Raw genomic sequence first — 24,296 nt, forward strand, 5'->3', positions numbered from 1 at the left:
TGTGCTAAGATGGTGGTGCCGATCTATAATAGACAGTGTTTTTGAATGTCTAATTTACATATTTAGAAAGAAGTTTATTGAGAGACATTTTGTAGTTTGGCAAAGAGTTATCCCCTTCAGTTGTATTCAAATAGTCTGTTGTGTAGGCATACACATTTTACTAAAGTTTTTTTTTTTTTGTGTCTCAGAAAGTACACAGCTGAAAATGGCTAGCAGTTTTACGAGCAGTTCAGTGAAGGCAGTTTATTCATTTTCTTAGTACAGAATAAGTTCTATGGCTGTCATGAGCAGAAAAAATGAGCACTTCTGTACAGTAGCAAACTAATATTAGACAGCATTTCTTTGAAGTGTCACAGGATGGAAATGGAAGGAGGACATTTTTGTGTCAAATGCAAATCAAAGTGAATCAATAAATGACAATTTTCTACTTTTATGTCACCATGTTCACTAGGGTTTCTCACTGAGTTAGGCTGCTTGCACACCAAGACGTTACAGGCGCACGTTAGTGCGCCTGTAACGCTCCCCCAACGCACAGCAATGTAACACAAGTGGGCTGTTCACACAGCCCACGTTGCGTTACATGTAACGCTGCACGTTCTGTGCAAAGTGCAGCATGCTACGGCGTTGGAGCGGCTATAGCCGCGTTAGACTGTTTGCACATGCGCAGTGGGGGGCGGAGGAGGCGGGGAGAGCCAGCTACAGTAGCCGCGCACATGGCTACTTAATATTCACTGCACTGGCGGGCGCTGATTGGCCGGCGGGACCACGTGATGCGGAGTGTCTCGCTCCGCATCACGTGGTCCCGCTGGCCAATCAGCGCCACTCTGGGAGATATTATGGGCATCGAGCAGCCTAACGCGGCTCACTCTACCGTCGGCTTTTGCAGCACCATACGTTGTGTTAGGTGCACGTTATGCGACCTTAACGTGCCACCTAACACAACGTCTTGGTGTGCAAGAAGCCTCAATTGAGCTAATATGGGGACCTATGCTAAATTCGTGTTTTATTTAGTTTTTTTTACTTTTCCAGGCTGATGTTTCAATTTTGCAAAGGCAAACCCACCATTCTGTAGACGAGAGGACAGTTTTGCAACAGAGGGCAGCTCAAATACAGCTACAACTAGAAGGCAAAGACAAAGACCAGAAGAGGTTACAAGAGATTTATGAGTTCCGAAGCCAGCAACAAAGCGACAACTTTGAAAGAGAAAAGGTAAAAAAAAATCAGTGTATCATGAGTTTAATATGAGACAAAGATGCTCAGAATGCCATCATATGTGCTGCTGATGAAGGTAGTTGTGTAAAATAAGAGGTGAATCAGAAACATTTTCTGAAAAAGTCTCCATAGGGAAGTGCAAAGGGGTCCTAGCCAATGTTTCAACAGATAAAACATTCTCTGCTTGATACATTTGGGGAATGTTATGGAAATGTTGTTAAAAATGAGAAGAAGAACTAATCCCAGTGTTGAGGGATCTCATTTAACAAGACAAACAATTGAGTGATGAAGCTCCCGTTTCCACTATTTGCGGTTTGTGTGCGTTTTTTCACATGTGAAACATTCCCATAGACTTTTATTATATTGCATTCCAATGCAGTTCTTTGACTGCTGCAATTTGGTTATTCCTTAAAGTGTTAGTATACTTAAACTTAATTTGTGTGCATATAATAAAGGCTGCGATTAATAAAAGGGCACCAGACATAAACGATATTGAAATTATCGTTTAGTAAAATGGGCACAAGGATATATACTGTAAAATATCATTTGTAATACTGATATTCTACTATTCCCCACTGTAAACTCCATTTTTACGTTTAGTAAAATGGGCACCAGAAAAAGTTATAAAATATTAATTTATATAGTAAAATATCTTTAACCACTTTACCCCCCGCGGTACGAATTTCTCCGTCCCTTTTTCCCCCCCCCAAAAAAAACAGGGACGGAGAAATCCGTACCTTCCGCGCTACCGCCGCTGTCCGCGCTCCAGCCGCTCGTGCGCGCGCTCCTGCCGCTCATGCACGCTGCCACCCCGCTCGCCCAGAGATCAATGAACGGGAAAATCCATTCCCGTTCGTTGATCTAAACCCCCGCAATGATCTGCTGCTTTGTTTGAGAAACAGCGATCATTGTGATTTACCCAGCCTCTTACTGCTTCCTGTAAGCGTCCTTCCGGACGCTTACAGGTCGCAAGTAAACAAGCACACTGTGGCCATCTTGTGGCCAAATAGTAAAACTACACCCTAAAGAATATTACATATACAAACACATTAGTTTTACACAATAAATTAACTCATTACCTCCCACACTCCCCAATTATTATTTTTTTTGTAATAAAAAAAAAAAATACAATAAAAAAAACATAGATAGTTACCTTAGGGACTCAACTTTTTAAATATTTATGTCAAGAGGGTATAACACTGTTACTTTATAAACTACGGGCTTGTAATTAGGGATGGATGCAAAACTGAAAAAAATGCACCTTTATTTCCAAATAAAATATTGGCGCCAAACATTGTGATAGGGACATAATTTAAACGGTTTTATAACCGGGACAAATGGGCAAATACATTTCATGGGTTTTAATTACAGTACCATGCATTATTTAAAAACTATAATGGCTGAAAACTGAAAAATAATATTTTTTTTCCCACATTTTTTTCTATTTTCCCATTAAAACACATTTAGAATAAAATAATTCTTGGCATAATGTCCCACCTAAAGAAAGCCTAATTGGTGGGAAAAAAAACAAGATATAGTTCATTTAATTGCGATAAGTAATAATAAAGTTAGACGAATGAATGGAAGGAGCGCTGAAAGGTGAAAATTGCTCTGGTGTTCAAGGTGTAAAACCCCTCAGTGGTGAAGTGGTTAATGCTTACTGATATTTTACAATAACTTAACCTCTTCCTACTCTAACACAGAACCCTCCCCTGTTGGTGCCTAACCTTAGCCCCTCCTCCAAAGGTGCCTAACCTGAACCCCCCATGTTGGTGCCTAACCTTAACCTCCCTGGTGGTGCCTAACCTTAACCCCCCATTGGTGCCTAACCTTTACTTGGTGGTGCTTAACCTTTACCTCCTTGGTGGTAGTCCCGAGCTACGGACGGGGCAGAAAACCGCAGCTAAGAGCAGTAATCCCAACCTCTGCTCACAGTAGCCGCCGGGAGGTCTGTGCAGAGTATATCGTGCAGCTGGCTGTTTTACATACCTCCCGTGGGATCCCGATGTCGGCCGCCATTCTTCTTCCTCTCCTCCGGGACTCTGCTTCCTGCTGTTGAGATTGCCGGCTGTCGTCATTTCACTTTAGAGTTGCAGCGCCACCTGGAGGATGGAGGCATACCTGCAGTGCTGGAGCCAGGGACGTGAGTGATTGCAGAAGTGCTGCAGATCTCCATGGCAGCTTGATTTTTTTCCAGGTTTTAGGGTCTGAAAGGGTGCAAAAATTTCCACCACTTTTAGACCCTAAAACCCAGAAAGAATCATACCGCCAAGGGGGTTAATCCTCCATGCAAAAAGTTGAAATGTAAACAAGAAAGCATTCAAGAACAGAATTAGAAACAATTATACCATTTTGGAAATTATTATTTGTTAAATAATGGGTTATTGGAATCAATAAAGTTGGGAATCAAAGTTAAAGAAAACAAGTGATATAGTTCTTTTATATTTATACGGTGCCTTTTTACAATCTACAGTTTTGTTTTAAATTTATGCAGCGCCCTTTTTATACACTTTTTATACACTTGGCACCTCAGGTCTCAGCGACACCATATGGCGTCATCTCACGAGGAGCGAGATTTGACGGGGTTGTCACTTAACTGTCCCTTGGAGGGGCTAACAATCTAATCCCTGCCATACCCATATGTCTAAGTACGTACAGTGTAGTATATGTATTGTAGTCTAGGGCCAATTAAGGGGGAAGACAATTACATTTATCTTTATGTTAATTTTTTTTTTACAAAATTTAGGTATTTTTTAATTAATAAAAAATAAAATAAAAAATCAGCAGCAATCAGATACCACAAAAAGAAAGCTCTATTTGTGAGAAGAACATTTCATTTGGATGCTAAGTTGTATGACCGAGCAATAAATCGTTAAAGTTGTGAAGTGCTGAATTGTAAAAAATGGCCTGGTCACAAGGGGGGTATAAACCTCTGGTCCTCAAGTGGTTAAACAATGGGCTAGTTTGCATCTAATGTAGTTCCTGATTGCAGGGAAATACACTTGCTCCCATTGCTTGTCAGCTCATCAGCTGACTGTGCATGAGGCGTTTGGGAAATGCACATAAAAAACAAAATTGTCCACTGAAAACTGTGGCTGCAGAGAGCACATGGCAATTTTACGCATTCTTAGGCTGACTACATAGCACACATTGCACAATTAACATGCTCCATTACGAAAGTAACACCTGCATTGCTGGTGTAATGCGCGCTATGCAAACAGTGTAACGTGCATTACATTAGTAACATTATGTATCAAATGTCAATATTTTGTGTATGCAATGTGTATACCCTTGTATTATTATGATCCATGTGTTCGATTTTTACTCTGTACAACACCACAGAATATACTGGTGCTTTGCAAATCAATAATAATGTGGGCAATACCTAGGTAACATAGGTCACGGTAGCTACATAGTCAACATTATTAAAAAATAAAATGACCGTGTCCTCCCCGCCCGTTGAAACTTTACCGCTGGTTAGTGAATGTGGCACTTTATTCTCTTCATGTAAAGTATGGCTTTTAGTCATACGTCTGCTTTAACTGAGGTTCTCTGCAAGATATAGACATAACCATAAGACCATAGTACGCTGAAGTCCATCATTGTACTATGAAGAGATAGCAAAAGCAGTATAGAATAATGAAAGTTAGAGTGCAGAATGTTGCAGTGAGATGCGTTATCACATGGCAGTATGTGTATTATGTACCGCCCCATTCAGTGTCATACATGGGTTCATTGTTGCAGAGCTCAGCACTAAAGGGAGGTGAATGCTCATTGGTATTGAACAGTCTGAACTAGAACTATGTGAAGTTGCACTTGTACTGCTATGTCTGTTTTAATTCCATCTGCTTTTGTTCCTGCTCTACCTTTAGACTTTCCCCTTTGTTACACTAGCGTGTATGAAGTATTTGTTCCAGCTTTCTAATGTTGTTAAAATATAACATTTATTGGGTCACATGGTGCATAAGCCTTGTTTTTTATAGTGTCAACTTCCTTGTTTGCTTATAAGCATCCAATATTATAAGAATGTGTAGACATCCATGCAAGCTCATTTTACGTTTAAAGAGGAACTCCGGTGAAAATGATGTAACAAAAAAGTGCTTCATTTTTACAATAATTATGTATAAATGATTTAGTAAGTGTTTGCCCATTGGAAAATCTTACCTCTCCCTGATTTACATTCTGACATTGATCACAAGGTGACATTTTTACTGCTGGCAGGTGAGGTCAGTGGAAGTAGATGATGTTTGCTTTTTTGGCAGTTGGAAACAGCTGTAAATAGCTGTTATTTCCCACAATGCAACAAGGCTCCCACAGAGTGAAGTCAGAACCATGGTCCTAACTAGTGATGGGCGAACAGTGTTCGCCACTGTTCGGGTTTGCCCGGATTTTGGGCTGTTCGAGTTCGGTTCGGGCTCCGCCGGACACCTCGTGGTGTTCGACTATGCGTTCGGCCATGTGGCCGAACTTATGTTCGGCCTGACAGCGCATGGCCGAACGTTCCCCAAACGTTCGGCTCGCGCTGTGATTGGCCGAGCGGGTCACGTGGTTCGGGCTCGAACACGCGGCTCGCACTGCGATTGGCCGAGCGGGTCACGTGTTTCGGGTAAATAAATACCCGAACCGCGTCATTTCTCCGCCACTTGAAGTTGGGTTTAGCTTTGGGTAGGCAGGCAGGTTAGACTCTCTCACCAGCTAGGCTAGCCAGGGCCCCCCCAGCCTCCTACTCATACTACAGTAGTGCCAGTCAGCGTGCTTGTACTGCTGGGATCAGTAGTACTTCCGCCACCAGTATATAGCATTGTCTATTTGCCACTGTACTGCCAGTCAGCGTGTACTTCTGGGATCAGTAGTACTTCCGTCCGTCACCAGTGTATAACATACTATACAGCATTGTCTTATTGCCACTGTACTGCCACAGTCAGCGTGTACTGCTAGGATCAGTAGTACTTCCGTCCGTCACCAGTATATAGCATACTATATAGCATTGTCTTATTGCCACTGTATTGCCACAGTCAGCGTGTACTGCTGGGATCAGTAGTACTTCCGTCCGTCACCAGTATATACTATATAGCATTGTCTTATTGCCACTGTACTGCCATAGTCAGCGTGTACTGCTGGGATCAGTAGTACTTCCGTCCATCACCAGTATATACTATATAGCATTGTCTTATTGCCACTGTACTGCCACAGTCAGCGTGTACTGCTGGGATCAGTAGTACTTCCGTCCGTCACCAGTGTATAGCATACTATATAGCATTGTCTTATTGCCACTGTACTGCCACAGTCAGCGTGTACTGCTGGGATCAGTAGTACTTCCGTCCGTCACCAGCATATAGCATACTATATAGCATTGTCTTATTGCCACTGTACTGCCACAGTCAGCGTGTACTGCTGGGATCAGTAGTACTTCCGTCCGTCACCAGTATATAGCATACTATATAGCATTGTCTTATTGCCACTGGATTGCCATAGTCAGCGTGTACTGCTGGGATCAGTAGTACTTCCGTCCGTCACCAGTATATACTATATAGCATTGTCTTATTGCCACTGTACTGCCACAGTCAGCGTGTACTGCTGGGATCAGTAGTACTTCCGTCCGTCACCAGTATATAGCATACTATATAGCATTGTCTTATTGCCACTGTACTGCCACAGTCAGCGTGTACTGCTGGGATCAGTAGTACTTCCGTCCGTCACCAGTATATAGCATACTATATAGCATTGTCTTATTGCCACTGTATTGCCATAGTCAGCGTGTACTGCTGGGATCAGTAGTACTTCCGTCTGTCACCAGTATATACTATATAGCATTGTCTTATTGCCACTGTACTGCCACAGTCAGCGTGTACTGCTGGGATCAGTAGTACTTCCGTCCGTCACCAGTGTATAACATACTATATAGCATTGTCTTATTGCCACTGTACTGCCAGTCAGTGTGCGTGTACTGCTGGGATCAGTACAACCATAATGAAGAAATCCAGTGAAAGAGGGAGGGGCAAGGGAAGAGGTGTTTCCCCTGACGGTTCACGAAGAGGCCGCAGTGGAGCACCTAAGTAAACCCACTCAATACCACCCATGTGTGCCAGACAAACAACCCTCACTAATCCACAAGAGCAGGACCGGATAGTGAATTGGTTGACCTCTCAAGCGTCCAGCAGCGGGTTAAGCAGCAGCAGCACCAGCACATCCTTGTCACGCACGAGGTCCTCTGCCAGTTACAAGGAGCCAGTGGGCACAAAGGTGACACAACCAGCAGCTACACCATGCACACAATGGCCAAATAACCAGTCCGAACAATTATTTCCAGACACAATGGGCTCTTCGGAGGAGCTATTCCCACTCCTACCCCCACAAACAATGGAACAGCCAGAAATGTTGTGCCCGGATTCACAACCATTGTGTGAGGAAACTGCACCACTCATTGAAATGCAAGGCGAGGACGAAGACACCCAAATCCCTGAGCAATGTGCGAAGGAATTGGAATTGCAGGAGGTCCACCAAGAACATCTTGAAGACATGGGAGTGAGGTGCGCAGAGGGTGTTCTGGGGAGCTCTAGTCCACTGCACACAGACACAGTCACAGATGAGGAGATGGAAGAGGAGGTTTTGGACGATGTGGACACAGACCCGGATTATCGAGTAGAACCTCGCCGTCGGGATAGCAGCAGTACAGATGAGTCTGCTGCAGAACCCACTGCTGCAAGAGTTCACCGTGTGCCACAAAGTAGGCGGGGTATTTCGGACACAACAGGCGTAGCCGTAGAAGTGAGACGCCAAAGAGGCACGAAGCAAACTCGCCAGCAAAGCAGGAGCTCAAAAATCTGGCCTTACTTTGAAGACTGCAGGGTGGATGTTACCATGGTGATTTGCAAGGTGTGCAGGACCCAACTGAGCAGGGGGAAAAATGTCAACAACCTCTCCACCACCAGCATGCGCCGCCACATTGTAGCCAAACATAGCACTCTGTGGTCAAACACGCAAGGCCAGGGTAGCGGCTCGCTTCCAGCCCCCAGCAACACTGCCTCCGTTGTCACCAGACCCTCCTCAGCAGCAGCCCAGCCATTACGTGGTGCACAAACATCCGTAGTAGACGACGATGTCAGTTTCCGCAACAGTCCTCTTGACGTTTCCCAGTCTTCAACCACCACGACAACAACAACCAACTGTCCTTCAGTGTGCGATCCTACGGTTCAGTTGTCTGTCCCGGAGATGTTTGAGCGCAAGAGAAAATTGCCAGCAAATGACCCCCGGGCCGTGGCACTAACAGCCAGCATAGCCAAGTTTGTGGCCTGCGAAATGCTGCCATATTGCGTGTTGGAGACAAACAGCTTCAAGCGCATGATGGCGCTTGCCATCCCACGTTACGTGGTTCCCAGCCGATACTATTTTGCGTGGTCTGCAGTGCCAGCGTTACATGAGCACGTGGTTAGCAAAATAACCAGAAGCTTGAAAAATGCCGTTGCCTGCAAGGTTCACCTCACCACAGACACCTGGACGAGTGCCTTTGGACAGGGTCGATACTTCTCCCTGACGGCGCACTGGGTGAACCTTGTGGAGCCTGGCAGTGACTCCTCCTCACCGGCTACGGCGCGGGTGTTGCCCACGCTGCAAACTGCTGGACCGACGTCCCTCAGAGGCACCAATCTCGACTCTGACTCCTTCTCCTCCAACGCCTCTCAAAGCTGTACCTCGTCCGGCATCGGTAACCCAGCAATAGGGTCGTCGTGGAAGCAGTGCAGCACAGCTGTTGCCATGCGTCAGCAAGCCTTACTGAAGCTGATCTGCCTTGGGGATAAGCAGCACACAGGTGAAGAAATTTGGAAGGGAATCAAGGAACAGACCGATTTGTGGCTGGCACCGCTGGACCTGAAACCAGGCATGGTTGTGTGTGACAATGGGAGCAATCTCATTCGCGCTTTAAAGTTGGATAAGCTGAGACACATCCCTTGCCTGGCACACGTTATGAACCTAGTTGTTCAACGGTTCCTGAGGACATACCCAGGCGTGGCAGATCTTCTGCTGAAGGTGCGACGAGTGGCCAAATATTTCCGAAAGTCCAGTACTGCTTCGGAGGGACTCACCAAGATGCAGGAGCGGTTCAATCTACGGAACCATCGCTTGGTGTGTGACGTACCCACGCGCTGGAATTCGACGCTGCACATGCTAGCACGCTTTTGCGAGCAGAAGAGTGCAGTGGTCCAGTACATGACGGCGCAGTACCGAGGTGCATCCGGGCAGCTACCAAGCTTCTGTGGATCTGATTGGGCCACCATGTTGGACCTCTGCCAAGTCCTCCAAAATTTTGAGCAATCCACGTTGCTTGTGAGCGGTGAAAACTCTTGTCAGCATTACGATAGCACTGCTGTGTTTACTGAAGAGATCAATGTTGCAGATCAAGGAAGCCGCAGTCAGGATGCAAGTGGGGGAATCCCAAGAGGACAACGATCGGCGTGATGATGATACCAACATCAGACAATCTGCCTCAGGAAACGCTGGTCCTCCCAGCTATGCTGAAGATGAGGACGAGGAACAGCTGGAGTTGGAGCAGGACTTGGATGCCCCCACTGCCGAGGGACAGAGCGGTGCACATTGGACTTCCACGATTCAGCGGGAATGGACAGCAGAAGAAGACGAGGAAGAAGGTGGGCGACGGCGTGATGCTGGTGATGATGATGAGGGTGCGTCAAGCTCAGAAGAACATGATGAGGATTCTGTTAGGACTGTGGCAGACATGGCTCAATTCATGCTAGACTGCATTGAACGCGACCCGCGCGTTGTTCGAATTCTGGACGACGTGGATTACTGGGTTTATACCCTTCTGGATCCACAGTACAAAGACAATGTTCCAAAACTCATTTGAGAAAGTGTCAGACAGGTCAAAATTGAAGAATACCAGCAGGCCCTTGTGGAGACATTAGAGAGGAGATTGACATCCTCCTCCTTCTCTAGCCAGTTCCACGCCGACAGACTGACTTCCGCTAACCCAGGACGAGGAGGGAAACAAAGAACGCAAGCTGCAGGTAGTGCCCACAAGGGAATGGTATCGGCAGTGTCCTTGGAGTGGCAAAATTTTATGACACCCATGCAGCAGCCCACAGAACAGCAATCGCCCAGTTCCACCTCCAACACCGATCGCCTGCAGAAGATGGTCAAGGACTACATGTCAGATGGCGTAGCCGTGTTGAACAATCCATCTGCACCCTTCAATTATTGGGTCTCTAAGCTACACATCTGGCACGAACTGGCAATGTACGCAATAGAGGTGCTGGCTTGTCCTGCAGCCAGCGTTATGTCCGAACGCTGTTTCAGTGCTGCCGGAGGCATGATTACAGATCGGCGTATCCGCCTCTCCACAGCAAATGCAGACCGGCTGACACAAATTAAAATGAATCAATCGTGGATTGGAAACGACTACGCAACACTCCCCGAGTCCGACCCCGACCAAGGACCATGAACATCTGTGATGGCTTAGCGTTGCCACTTTCCGTAATATCCCATTTCTATTTATTAATCACTGCATGGCGACAAAACTCATTGCTTTGCTTTGAAAATAATACAAGATTGTTGTTACCTGTGCCAATAAAAACTGACATTTTCCGCATTTAAAAGACAATTTCCCTTTGAAACTTAAACATCGTTTTTCTCAAAAACTATAAGGTCCTTTCGGAAAAAAAATAGTTTCCTCTTATACCCACCCCCCCCTGTCCACATACCCTGAAAATTTGGTCTATGTTACATGTAAGGAGGCTTTGCAAAGCAGGAAAGTTCGGGTCTCCATTGACTTCCATTATGTTCGGTGTTCGGTACGTTCTTCGGCCGAACGTTCTCGAACCCGAACATCTGGATGTTCGCCCATCACTAGTCCTAACATCAAACTGTGGGAGAGGTTTTACCACAATATCAGCCATACAGAGCCCCCTGATGATCCGTTTGTGAAAAGGAAAATATTTCTCATGGGAAAGGGGGTATCAGCTACCGATTGGGATGAAGTTCAATTCTTGGTTACGGTTTCTCTATAAATTTAATTTAAAGGACAACTGAGGTGGCATGTGACATGATGAGATAGACACTTGTGTGCACAGTGCCAATCACACCAATAACTATCAATAATCACCAAGAAAAAAAAAAAAAAAAGAGTACCTCACACACAATGTACCTCTGCTGGGATGACCAAGTTCACTGCTGGATAAGCTTCTACTCCTGTGCCTCCACGTTCATAGACCATCAATTCATTTCACATCAAAAGAAAAAGCATCCGTGGGCACCAGATCATGAAGCTTCAATTTATTCCAGGAGTAATTCACATTGATTATGCAGATGAAAGTTCATGGCTTCTCCCCGCCATGGAGTTATGTCTAAGATAAAGCGCTGGTAAGCGCGAAACAATTGTCAACAATACCAACATCTCTGTAACTGCCAGTTACCCTGGAATGGTGATGTATTTTCGAACTTACATCTGCATAATCAATGTGAATTACTCCTGGAATAAATTGAAGCTTCATGATCTGGTACCCACGGATGCTTTTTCTTTTGATGTGACACAAATAACTATGCTGTGTTCCATTTTTTCCTTTTTCTGCCTGAAAGAGTTAAACATTAGGTATGTAAGTGACCTTTTCTGTCCGGGTCGGACTGGGTCAGACTGGGTCAGACCACAACATAACCCTCACTGATAAATAATTACAGCCATAAAACACTTTCCTGTTAGTAAATGGCTTCTGAGACCAGGAAAGAGATAAAAAAATGGTAAATAATTCATAGATTTGAGCTCTGGCATACTTCAATGAAGGTGTCATTGAGCAGAGACAATAAAACCGTAAACTTAAAAATTAGATTTAAATATAAAATAAAACTGTGGTATATCTTAAAAAGTAATTTTTCAGAGGAGGAGGACAGCAAAAATTGCTTTTCTCATAAGTTTATTTTCCCTTCGGTTGTCCTTTAACCACTTCAGCCTTCAGTCGTTTTTCACCTTATGCATCCGAGCAATTTTCACCTCCCATTCAGTCGCCAATAACTTTATCACTTCTTATCACAATGGAATGATCTATATCTTGTTTTTTCACCACCAATTAGGCTTTCTTTGGGTGGTACATTTTAACAGGAATATTAACCACTTCAGCCTACAGCTTCGAAAATCTTATGCATCCGAGCAATGTTCACCTCCCATTCATTCGCTAATAACTTTATCGCTACTTATCACAATTAATTGATCTATATCTCGTTTTTTCCGCCACTAATTAGGCTTTCTTTAGGTAGTACATTTTGCTAAGAGCCACTTTACCGTAAATACATTTTAACAGGAAGATTAAGATAGAAATAGTAAAAAATCATTATTTCTCAGTTTTTGGCCATTATAGTTTAAAATTAATACATGCTACAGTAATTAAAACCCATGCATTTTATGTGCACATTTGTCCCGCTTATTACATCATTTAAATTACGTCCCTATCACAATTTATGGCGCCGATATTTTATTTAGAAATAAAGGTGCATTTTTTCAATTTGCGTCCATCACTATTTACAAGCTTATAATTTTAAAAAATGTAATAAGATACTCTCTTGACATGTATATTTAAAAAGTTCAGACCCTTAGGTAACTATTTATGTAGTTTTTTTTTTTTTTTTTTAATTGTAATTTTTTTTTTTTTTTTTTTTAATACAAAAATGTATTTGGGTAATTTTAGTTTGGGCGGTAAATAGCCAATTTTAGATGTAATATAATGTATTTTTTTATTCAATACAGGTATGTGGGTGCAGTTTACTATTTGGCCACAAGATGGCCACATTCAAAAAATTCCTAGATGCGAACGATGTCGCATCTAGGAACTAAAATGAAGAGAAGAAGTTTCCTGGGGGCAGAAATACCACGCTCTCTGATGAGAAAGCGTCGGTATTTCTGCCGGGGACTTAGATCGGTGAATGGGAATTATATTCCCATTCACTGATCGGGGGGGCAGCGGGAGGCAGCGGGAGCGCGCTCGGGCGCGCGCCTGATCGCGCGCACCACACGGCTGCAGCACCACTGCCTATCTGGACGGATATATGCGTCCAGATATGGCGAAGTGGTTAAGTAAAAAATGGAAAAAAAACATTATTTCTCAGTTTTTAGCCATTCAATTCACTAAGCAGTTTAGACAAGTCCACATATGGTTTTTAGTGTACTGATGGTTTGGTGTAATGTTTTAGACCTGTTTTTAGACCTGCTCTAACATTCACTAATGACACAATTCACAAAAGCAAACAAGAAGTAACCACGCCCACTTTTTCTGACAGAGATTAGACCAGCTGATTTCTGTTGGTAAAGTAGTTCTGTGAGGTATTTTAGATGTGAAGATGGAACCGTTTGAATTAATTATGCAGGGGTTTAATTGTATGCAGAGGAGAGCTCATCAAAGGAGAAGGATGTCAGTCATAGCTACTTGTTTGTGAATTGCATCTTTTGATCTAAAACATTTGGTAATAGTGAATTCCCCTTTGATGCAACTGACCAAACCATCAGTAGACTAAAAACCATCTGTAGACTAGTCTAAACTGCTTATTGAATTGAGGCCTATATGCATTTTAACTGAAATCTTTTTCACAATGCACTGCTATGGAAAAAACACCAAAGCATACTAATGCACACTAATGCATACCAACGCATTAAAACGGCCCTATAGTGCGCCGGTATCGAGCCAGCACCTTGATGCTGGCACGTCACAGCCCATCCGCACATGCGCGCGGATCGATTCTCGCTCGTCCCCGCGGGCACTTTCTAATCAGCGCTTCGTTTTTTCTATTGTTCTGCCCGCCGGTATCGAGCGCAGAATCGAGCCAGCGGGCAATCGGACCTGTCAGAAATTATCAATCGAGCCATCAGCGGCTTGATTGATAAGAAGAAACGAGCCGTGTATGCCCAGCATAACACTGTTATCTTAGGGGCACTTGTGGTTATCTAATACCGCTATCTGAGGCAGGATTCCTCTTAATACTACTTTCTTAGGGGTACAAAGGCTACTTAGAATTGCTATCGAGGGGGCACAAAGGCTACCTAATACCTCTGTCTGGGAGATACAAATGGCTACCTAATACTGCTATCTGGAGGACTTACTTGGCTACCTAATGTTACTATGGCCATCTCACATAGCTTCCTAATACTGCTGTCGGGGTGAGGGGGAGGGGCAACACATGGCAATGTGCATGGCTACTTATTGCTTACATCTAAGGGGCACCTGGCCAAGTAGTTTTTTTTATCGGGGGCACATGGCAACCATTTCAAACTACAAATGCTAATGAAATCCCTGGAGTGGAAAGTATGTTTTACAAGTCTGAGTTGAAATTTGTCCTGTGTCATTATTAACCACCCTGGCGTTCTATTAAGATCGCCAAGGTGGCTGCGCAGCAGTATTTTTTGATTTTTTTTTTACATGATTCCCCCCTCCCTGCAGAATCCCTCCCACCCTTCCGATCGCCGCCGGCGATCAAACCCAACAGGAAATGCCGTTCTGAACGGGATTTCTTTTAGGGATTCCCCCGTCGCCATGGCGATGAACGGAATGATGTCATCGATGTCGTGATGTCACAGGGAGTCCCGATCCACCCCTCAGCGCTGCCTGCCACTGATTGGCCAGGCTGAACACGGGGTCTCGGGGGGGGGGGGGGGGCTGTTACACGGCGGGTAGCGGCGCATTGGCGGCGATCATCCCCAACAATCAGCTAGCAAAGTGCTAGCTGCGTGTTTAACCATTTCCGCCGCCCAGACGTGAAGCTCACGTCCGGGCGGCAGCTCTGCAGCGCTCCCGCGCTTGGGCGCGCTCCCGCCCGCGAACGCGGGCGCGCCCCCGCGTCCCCGCCCCCACTGTGTCCCCTGGTAGCCCTGGGATCAGTGAAGGTTCCCGATCACCGATCCCTTTCCCCCACAAAAAAAAACGAATTTTTTTACATTACAATAAACACATTTTACAACATTAACCACTTCGCCGTATCTGGACGCATATATCCGTCCAGATAGGCAGTGGTGCTGCAGCCGTGTGGTGCGCGCGATCGGGCGCGCGCCCGCGTGCGCCCCCGCTGCCTCCCGCTGCCCCCCCGATCAGTGAATGGGAATATAATTCCCATTCACCGATCCAAGTCCCCGGCAGAAATACCGACGCTTTCTCATCAGAGAGCGTGGTATTTCTGCCCCCAGGAAACAACTTCTCTTCATTTTAGTTCCTAGATGCGACATCGTTCGCATCTAGGAACTTTTTGAATGTGGCCATCTTGTGGCCAAATAGTAAACTGCACCCACATACCTGTATTGAATAAAAAATACATTATTTTACATCTAAAATTGGCTATTTACCTCACAAACTAAAATTACCCAAATAAATTTTTGTATTAAAAAAAATAATAAAAAAAATTACAATTAAAAAAAAAAAACTACATCAATAGTTACCTAAGGGTCTGAACTTTTTAAATATACATGTCAAGAGAGTATCTTATTACATTTTTTAAAATTATAAGCTTGTAAATAGTGATCGACGCAAATTGAAAAAATGCACCTTTATTTCTAAATAAAATATCGGCGCCATAAATTGTGATAGGGACGTAATTTAAATGGTGTAATAAGCGGGACAAATGGGCACATAAAATACATGGGTTTTAATTACTGTAGCATGTATTAATTTTAAACTATAATGGCTAAAAACTGAGAAATAATGTTTTTTTTTCCATTTCTATCTTAATCTTCCTGTTAAAATGTATTTACAGTAAAGTGGCTCTTAGCAAAATGTACTACCTAAAGAAAGCCTAATTAGTGGCGGAAAAAACGAGATATAGATCAATTAATTTTGATAAGTAGTGATAAAGTTATTAGCGAATGAATGGGAGGTGAACATTGCTTGGATGCATAAGATTTTCGAAGTTGTAGGCTGAAGTGGTTAAAAATTAACTGTTTATGTCCCACACCAAAATATTACCCAAATAAAATTTTTAATGGTAAAAAAAAAAATTACAATAAAAAAAAATAAATAAAAAAAAATACATAAATAGTTACCTGAGGGTCTGAAATTTTAAAATATGCATTTGAAGGGGGTATACTACAAACATTTTTAAAATTATAAGCTTGTAAATAGTGATGGACGCAAAACGGAAAAAATGCACCTTTATTTCCAAATAAAATATTGGCGCCATACATTGTGATAGGGACAAAATTTAAATGGTGACATAACCGAGACATACGGGCAAATAAAATACATAGGTTTTAATTATGGTAACATGGATTATTTTAAAGGAGGAGGAGGTTAATGTGAATTATTGAGATCCTGTATCTTTTTATTTAAGGGGTGAGCTATGTCAGATAGAGATGGAGAGCAGAATGGTGGGGGTGAGGGAAAAGGTCCAAATTCCACACTGGGGCTAAGAGATCTGAAGCTATGTGACTGCTCCCAGCAGTGTGCCGGTTTCATCAGTCCTGGTTGTCTCTAGATTGTCTTCGGCAGAAAGAGATGGGGAGCAGAATTGGTGGTGAAGGCGGGATTGAGGGGGGGAAAGGACCAAATTCCATGGTGCCAAGAGATTAGTAGATACATTACTGCTCCCAGCAGATCAGCCCTGCTGACACACTGATCAGTGTGTTTCAGTGGCCAATGCAGGCCCTCATATTGGTTTGCAGGAAGCTGGGAGAGGCAGAGCACCGCAAGTGAAAAAAGATACACATAACTGTAGTATTTAAAGGTATTTCCATGCATAATTTCTTGCCTGCATGACTACCTCTGATTTTATAGCCATCTCCCCTTGTTATTTGCCTCCTGTTTTTTGTTGTTGTTTTTTTTACATAAATCTGCCCATGATCTGCCATTCAGCAATTTACAGAGCTTGATTATAGGTTATCCATACAAGGTAGCAGTTAAAATACTAACACCTACTGGTTAAAAATGAAACCCTGCACTCTAAAATATTTGTCCTATATGTTATTTTCATAAACTGAGCTGTTACCAAAATGTATTTTTTCTTCCACCTAAATAGGTACAAATTTCAGTATTGATGAAAAGTAACATTTAAGTCACAGTCATTTATGTGTTCAAAGTGTGCTTTATTTAATAAATGTATATATTTATCAACCACACAGGAAGAACTTGAGGATGCTATAACCTTGAAAGATGATGCAATTGCAGATTTAAAAGGTAAGACTATGTAATATAAACATTTTAAGGAAACTGTTTAGGTAATGATGAACAAATAACAGTAATCTGTAGCACAGCATATTGATTCTATGCAGGGTGTACAGCTATGTGTGCTTGTGGGATGGTGGTTTTAGATGAAAGCAAACCCACAGACATTGAACATGTGAGCTGTCTGCTAAGCAGGGGTAGGTCTGCTGTTGGTGATCAGAATGCTATGTTACATAGACTAAATAAGCTCACACTGAAGCTGTACAGGTAGTCCCCGACTTACAAATGTCCGACTTAGGAATGACCAGCCAATATGAACGGCATGGGTTCAGTGTTTCCACGAGAACAAGTAAAAAAAAAAATCAGATTGGACTTGTAGTTTTTGAGAAAATCGATTTTAAAAAATTCAAAGAAAAAATGGCTTTTAAACTAGCATAAGCAGGTACAGAGGGCAGAGGTGACACAGAGGGGGACACTGGAGGCATAGGGGGGCACAGATGAGGTACAGGGGACAGAGATAGCACATTGTTCCGACTTAAGAACAGATTCAGGTTAAGAACGAACCTACAGTCCCTATGTTGTTTGTTAACTGAGGACTACCTGTTACTCTGTAACACTGTAGTTAAAACAAATGCTGAAGAAGATAATGGATACTTAAAAAAATGGGGTTGCCCTAGAGGTATACAACCATAGGGTGGGTGGAGAACATGAGTTAGCCTCCACTCGAGTAGGGAGGGGAGGGGGGGAATGGGTCTTGGTTCTACCACACATGGCACCCTCAATGTGGGAGCTTTTCTCTAGGCACAGATTGAAATCCTCTATATTAATCCCTGTGTCTCTGCGTTCCTGTGTGTGTCCGTGCCTTGCTCTACTGCGTGCCGCACGGAGAGCCTTGGGACAGGGAGCAGGAGGGTCGAGGGGGCCGGACGCTGGGCTTGTGCGTGCGGCGGACGCGAGCATGCGCGCTGACTGTGCGGCGGTGGCGGCAGTCACAGGGGAGGGGAGGGTTCCCGACACAGACCTAGAGCCTGTTTTTAAACGTGCTGTCGGACTGGGCCACAGTAGTACAGTTCTTTCCCTCGGTGGGCCCCGCCTCCAGGTCTCTGGTGGGCCCCATCTCCTTGTCTGACAGAGCTCCAATTGCTGCCTGCAGCACAAAAATTCTCTTCTCAGTGCTGTAATCCCTCATGCTGAGAGCAGTGGCGTAGCTTAGGAGCTGTAGGCCTCGATGCAAATTTTACAATGGGGTCCCCCAAGCACTCTATACATAACAATTGATACGGCGCACCAAAACCTGCTAATGGCAACTACAGTGTCAGAGGTGCAAGAAAAGGATGGGAAATAGCTTGTTAATGATTACCACTGTTCAAAGTATCTATAGAAGTGGTTATTATGAGCACAGGATCAATAGAGAGGTAATACTGCAGTTGAGGGAGGGCCCTTCGGGGACCATTTGGCCCAAGGGCCCCGATGCGGTCGCAACCTCTGTAACCTCTGCGGTCGCAACCTCTGCAAAGTAGGACATAACTTTATATTGAAGGAGGGGACTCTATGCAAAGTTTTGCTGGGCAGCAGTGTCTCTGAATTACAATGCTGCTAAGATCATGTACATTTGGCCCTGTCCATAATACATCATGACCACGCCCACCTTCTGGTGCATGGTCACGCCCTTTTTTCACTGCAATCATGGGATGTGTGGGCCCCAGGTTGAAATTTCTTTGGTGGGCCCCCAGTGTCCCAGTCCGACCCTGTGTATATAAACAAATCCTACGTAATAAAACATTTGTGTCTCTGCGACCCATGTCCATGTGTGTGTCCCTGCTTCTGCACTACTGCGCATGTGCCGCAGGGACAGCCTTTGCTCGGACAGGAGCAGGACAGTCAGGGGCCAGCCAGGCGATTGCGTGCACGCCGAGCGGGCGTGTGTGCGCACATGCGCACTGACAGGTGACGGACCTAGGGCCCGTTATGAATCGGGCTAAGGGTCCCTAGTAAGTTAGTAATTACAGTGTCCAGATATTATCTTATCATGTGAAATAAAGCTTCTGTAGCTAAAAATCCTGTCTTGATATATGTGCTCATTCACCTCTTAAGTAGAAATAGGGCACAGAGTAAACTCATATGATATACAAGTAGACAAAAGTGAGTGGTCTTTTGTCAGCAAATTTAGAAGATTGATAAATTTATATTTCACAGTTTGTTTTCATTTGCAGTGGTCATTTCATTAATTTCCCTCATTCCATTGAAACAGATCTACAAACCCGGATCAGCTGATTTCGGCGCGCGGCTCTGAGAGCCGAGCTCCGAAACTGGGCGCCCCAAAGCAGCAATGCTATGCTGCCCGGGGCACGTAGCAGTAATTTGGGGCTCCGGCGGCTGCCAGACCCCGAATTACATCTCCCTCCGAGTTGCGACAACGCGGAGGGGGAATAGTATTTGAAGACAACCAAGAAGATGTACCCTATGACCAGGTGCCACTGGTCACGCCTCTCAGGCTTATACTAGCCCAGGCCCTCCAGCCACAGTGATGGTCTCAGAGGCCGAGGTTCTTAGACACCTTAAGCTACTCAATCCCAGGAAAGCTTCGGGCCCAGATGGTGTGTCAAACCTCTGCCTAAAAACCTGTGCAGACCAACTGGCCCCAGTCCTCACTTCCCTGTTCTCACAATCCTTAACCACTTGAGGACCTAGGGCTTTCTACCCCTTAAGGACCGGCCACTTTTTTTCCATTCAGACCACTGCAGCTTTCACGGTTTATTGCTCGCTCATACAACCTACCACCTAAATGAATTTTGGCTCCTTTTCTTGTCACTAATAAAGCTTTCTTTTGGTGCTATTTGATTGCTCCTGCGATTTTTACTTTTTATTATATTCATCAAAAAAGACATGAATTTTGGCAAAAAAATGATTTTTTTAACTTTCTGTGCTGACATTTTTCAAATAAAGTAAAATTTCTGTATACATGCAGCGCGAAAAATGTGGACAAACATGTTTTTGATTAAAAAAAAAACCCATTCAGTGTATATTTATTGGTTTGGGTAAAAGTTTATAGCGTTTACAAACTATGGTGCAAAAAGTGAATTTTCCCATTTTCAAGCATCTCTGACTTTTCTGACCCCCTGTCATGTTTCATGAGGGGCTAGAATTCCAGGATAGTATAAATACCCCCCAAATGACCCCATTTTGGAAAGAAGACATCCCAAAGTATTCACTGAGATGCATAGTGAGTTCATAGAAGATATTATTTTTTGTCACAAGTAAGCGGAAAATGACACTTTGTGAGAAAAAAAAAAAAAAAAAGTTTCCATTTCTTCTAACTTGCGACAAAAAAAAATGAAATCTGCCACGGACTCACCATGCCCCTCTCTGAATACCTTAAAGGGTCTACTTTCCAAAATGGGATCATTTGTGGGGTGTGTTTACTGTCCTGACATTTTGGGGGGTGCTAAATTGTAAGCACCCCTGTAAAGCCTAAAGGTGCTCATTGGACTTTGGACCCCTTAGCGCAGTTAGGCTGCAAAAAAGTGCCACACATGTGGTATTGCCGTACTCAGGAGAAGTAGTATAATGTGTTTTGGGGTGTATTTTTACACATACCCATGCTGGGTGGGAGAAATATCTCTGTAAATGACAATTTGTTAATTTTTTTTACACATAATTGTCCATTTACAGAGATATTTCTCCCACTCAGCATGGGTATGTGTAAAAATACACCACAAAAGACATTATACTACTTCTCCTGAGTACGGCGATACCACATGTGTGCACCCTAACTGCGCTAAAGGGCCCAAAGTCCAATGAGTACCTTTAGGATTTCACAGGTCATTTTGAGAAATTTCGTTTCAAGACTACTCCTCACGGTTTAGGGCCCCTAAAATGCCAGGGCAGTATAGGAACCCCACAAATGACCCCATTTTAGAAAGAAGACACCCCAAGGTATTCCGTTAGGAGTATGGTGAGTTCATAGAAGATTTTATTTTTTGTCAAAAGTTAGCGGAAAATGACACTTTGTGAAAAAACACAATTAAAATCAATTTCCGCTAACTTTTGACAAAAAATAAAATCTTCTATGAACTCACAATACTCCTAACGGAATACCTTGGGGTGTCTTCTTTCTAAAATGGGGTCATTTGTGGGGTTCCTATACTGCCCTGGCATTTTAGGGGCCCTAAACCGTGAGGAGTAGTCTTGAAACGAAATTTCTCAAAATGACCTGTGAAATCCTAAAGGTACTTATTGGACTTTGGGCCCTTTAGCGCAGTTAGGGTGCAAAAAAGTGCCACACATGTGGTATCGCCATACTCGGGAGAAGTAGTACAATGTGTTTTGGGGTGTATTTTTACACATATCCATGCTGGGTGGGAGAAATACCTCTGTAAATGGACAATTGTGTGTAAAAAAATCAAAAGATTGTCATTTACAGAGGTATTTCTCCCACCCAGCATGGGTATGTGTAAAAATACACCCCAAAACACATTGTACTACTTCTCCCGAGTACGGCGATACCACATGTGTGGCACTTTTTTGCACCCTAACTGCACTAAGGGGCCCAAAGTCCAATGAGTACCTTTAGGATTTCACAGGTCATTTTTGTTTCAAGACTACTCCTCACGGTTTAGGGCTCCTAAAATGCCAGGACAGTATAGGAACCCCACTAATGACCCCATTTTAGAAAGAAGACACCCCAAGGTATTCCGTTAGGAGTATGGTGAGTTCATAGAAGTTTTTATTTTTTTGTCACAAGTTAGCGGAAATTGATTTTAATAGTTTTTTTTCACAAAGTGTCATTTTCCGCTAACTTGTGACAAAAAATAAAATCTTCTATGAACTCACCATACTCCGTACGGAATACCTTTGGGTGTCTTCTTTCTAGAATGGGGTCATTTGTGGGGTTCCTATACTGCCCTGGCATTTTAGGGGCCCTAAACCGTGAGGAGTAGTCTTGAAACCAAATGTCGCAAAATGACCTGTGAAATCCTAAAGGTACTCATTGGACTTTGGGCCCCTTAGCGTACTTAGGGTGTAAAAAAGTGCCACACATGTGGTACCGCTGTACTCAGGAGAAGTAGTATAATGCGTTTTGTGGTGTATTTTTACACATACCCATGCTAAGTGGGAGAAATATCTCTGTAAATGACAATTGTTTGATTTTTTTACACACAATTGTCCATTTACATAGAAATTTCTCCCACCCAGCATGGGTATGTGTAAAAATACACCCTAAAACACATTATACTACTTTTCCTGAGTACGGCGGTACCACATGTGTGACACTTTTTTGCAGCCTAGGTGCGCTAAGGGGCCCAACGTCCTATTCACAGGTCATTTTGAAGCATTTGTTTTCTAGACTACTCCTCGCGGTTTAGGGCCCCTAAAATGCCAGGGCAGTATAGGAACCCCACAAGTGACCCCATTTTAGAAAGAAGACACCCCAAGGTATTCCGTTAGGTGTATGGCGAGTTCATAGAAGATTTTATTTTTTGTCACAAGTTAGTGAAAAATGACACTTTGTGAAAAAAAACCAATAAAAATTAATTTCCGCTAACTTTTGACAAAAAATAAAATCTTCTATGAACTCGTCATACACCTAACAGAATACCTTGGGGTGTCTTTTTTTCTAAAATGGGGTCACTTGTGGGGTTCCTATACCGCCCTGGCATTTTACAGGCCCAAAACCGTGAGTAGTCTGGAAACCAAATGTCTCAAAATGACTGTTCAGGGGTATAAGCATCTGCAAATTTTGATGACAGGTGGTCTATGAGGGGGCGAATTTTGTGGAACCGGTCATAAGCAGGGTGGCCTTTTAGATGACAGGTTGTATTGGGCCTGATCTGATGGATAGGAGTGCTAGAGGGGTGACAGGAGGTTATTGATGGGTGTCTCAGGGGGTGGTTAGAGGGGAAAATAGATGCAATCAATGCACTGGGGAGGTGATCGGAAGGGGGCCTGAGGGTTTGGCCGAGTGATCAGGAGCCCACACGGGGCAAATTGGGGCCTGATCTGATGGGTAGGTGTGCTAGGGGGTGACAGGAGGTGATTGATGGGTGTCTCAAGGTGTGATTAGAGGGGGGAATAGATGCAAGCAATGCACTGGCGAGGTGATCAGGGCTGGGGTCTGAGGGCATTCTGAGGGTGTGGGCGGGTGATTGAGTGCCCTAGGGGCAGATAGGGGTCTAATCTGATAGGTAGCAGTGACAGGGGGTGATTGATGGGTAATTAGTGGGTGTTTAGGGTAGATAATAGATGGAAACACTGCGCTTGGGTGGTGATCTGATGTCGGATCTGCGGGCGATCTATTGGTGTGGGTGGGTGATCAGTTTGCCCGCAAGGGGCAGGTTAGGGGCTGATTGATGGGTGGCAGTGACAGCGGGTGATTGATGGGTGGCAGTGACAGGGGGTGATTGATGGGTGGCAGTGACAGGGGGTGGTTGATGGGTAATTGATAGGTGATTGACAGGTTATCAGTGGGTTATTACAGGGGAGAACAGATGTAAATATTGCACTGGCGAATTGATAAGGGGGGGTCTGAGGGCAATCTGAGCGTGTAGGCGGGCGATTGGGTGCCCGCAAGGGGCAGATTAGGGTCTGATCTGATGGGTAACAGTGACAGGTGGTGATAGGGGGTGATTGATGGGTGATTGATGGGTAATTAGTGGGTGTTTAGAGGAGAGAATAGATGGAAACACTGCGCTTGGGTGGTGATCTGATGTCAGATCTGCGGGCGATCTATTGGTGTGGGTGGGTGATCAGTTTGCCCGCAAGGGGCAGGTTAGGGGCTGATTGTTGGGTGGCAGTGACAGGGGGTGATTGATGGGTGATAGGTGATTGGCAGGTGATTGACAGGTGATCAGTGGGTTATTACAGGGAAGGACAGATGTAAATATTGCACTGGCGAATTGATAAAGGGGGGTCTGAGGGCAATCTGAGCGTGTAGGCGGGTGATTG

At 44.2% G+C, this 24,296-nt stretch overlaps 1 protein-coding gene across 1 annotated transcript in view; it reads left to right on the plus strand.

The window, feature by feature from the left end:
* LOC137561289 (DNA ligase 1-like) overlaps positions 1-24,296 on the plus strand; it is a 75,827-nt gene that overhangs the window by 32,687 nt on the left and 18,844 nt on the right. The window contains exons 3-4 of the mRNA XM_068272551.1: positions 1,030-1,209; positions 17,309-17,363. Coding sequence (XP_068128652.1) covers positions 1,030-1,209; positions 17,309-17,363 — 235 coding nt within the window. The remainder of the gene's footprint in view (positions 1-1,029; positions 1,210-17,308; positions 17,364-24,296) is intronic.

The sequence above is a fragment of the Hyperolius riggenbachi genome, chromosome 3, assembly GCF_040937935.1.
Source record: "Hyperolius riggenbachi isolate aHypRig1 chromosome 3, aHypRig1.pri, whole genome shotgun sequence".
Classification (NCBI taxonomy): Eukaryota; Metazoa; Chordata; class Amphibia; order Anura; family Hyperoliidae; genus Hyperolius; species Hyperolius riggenbachi.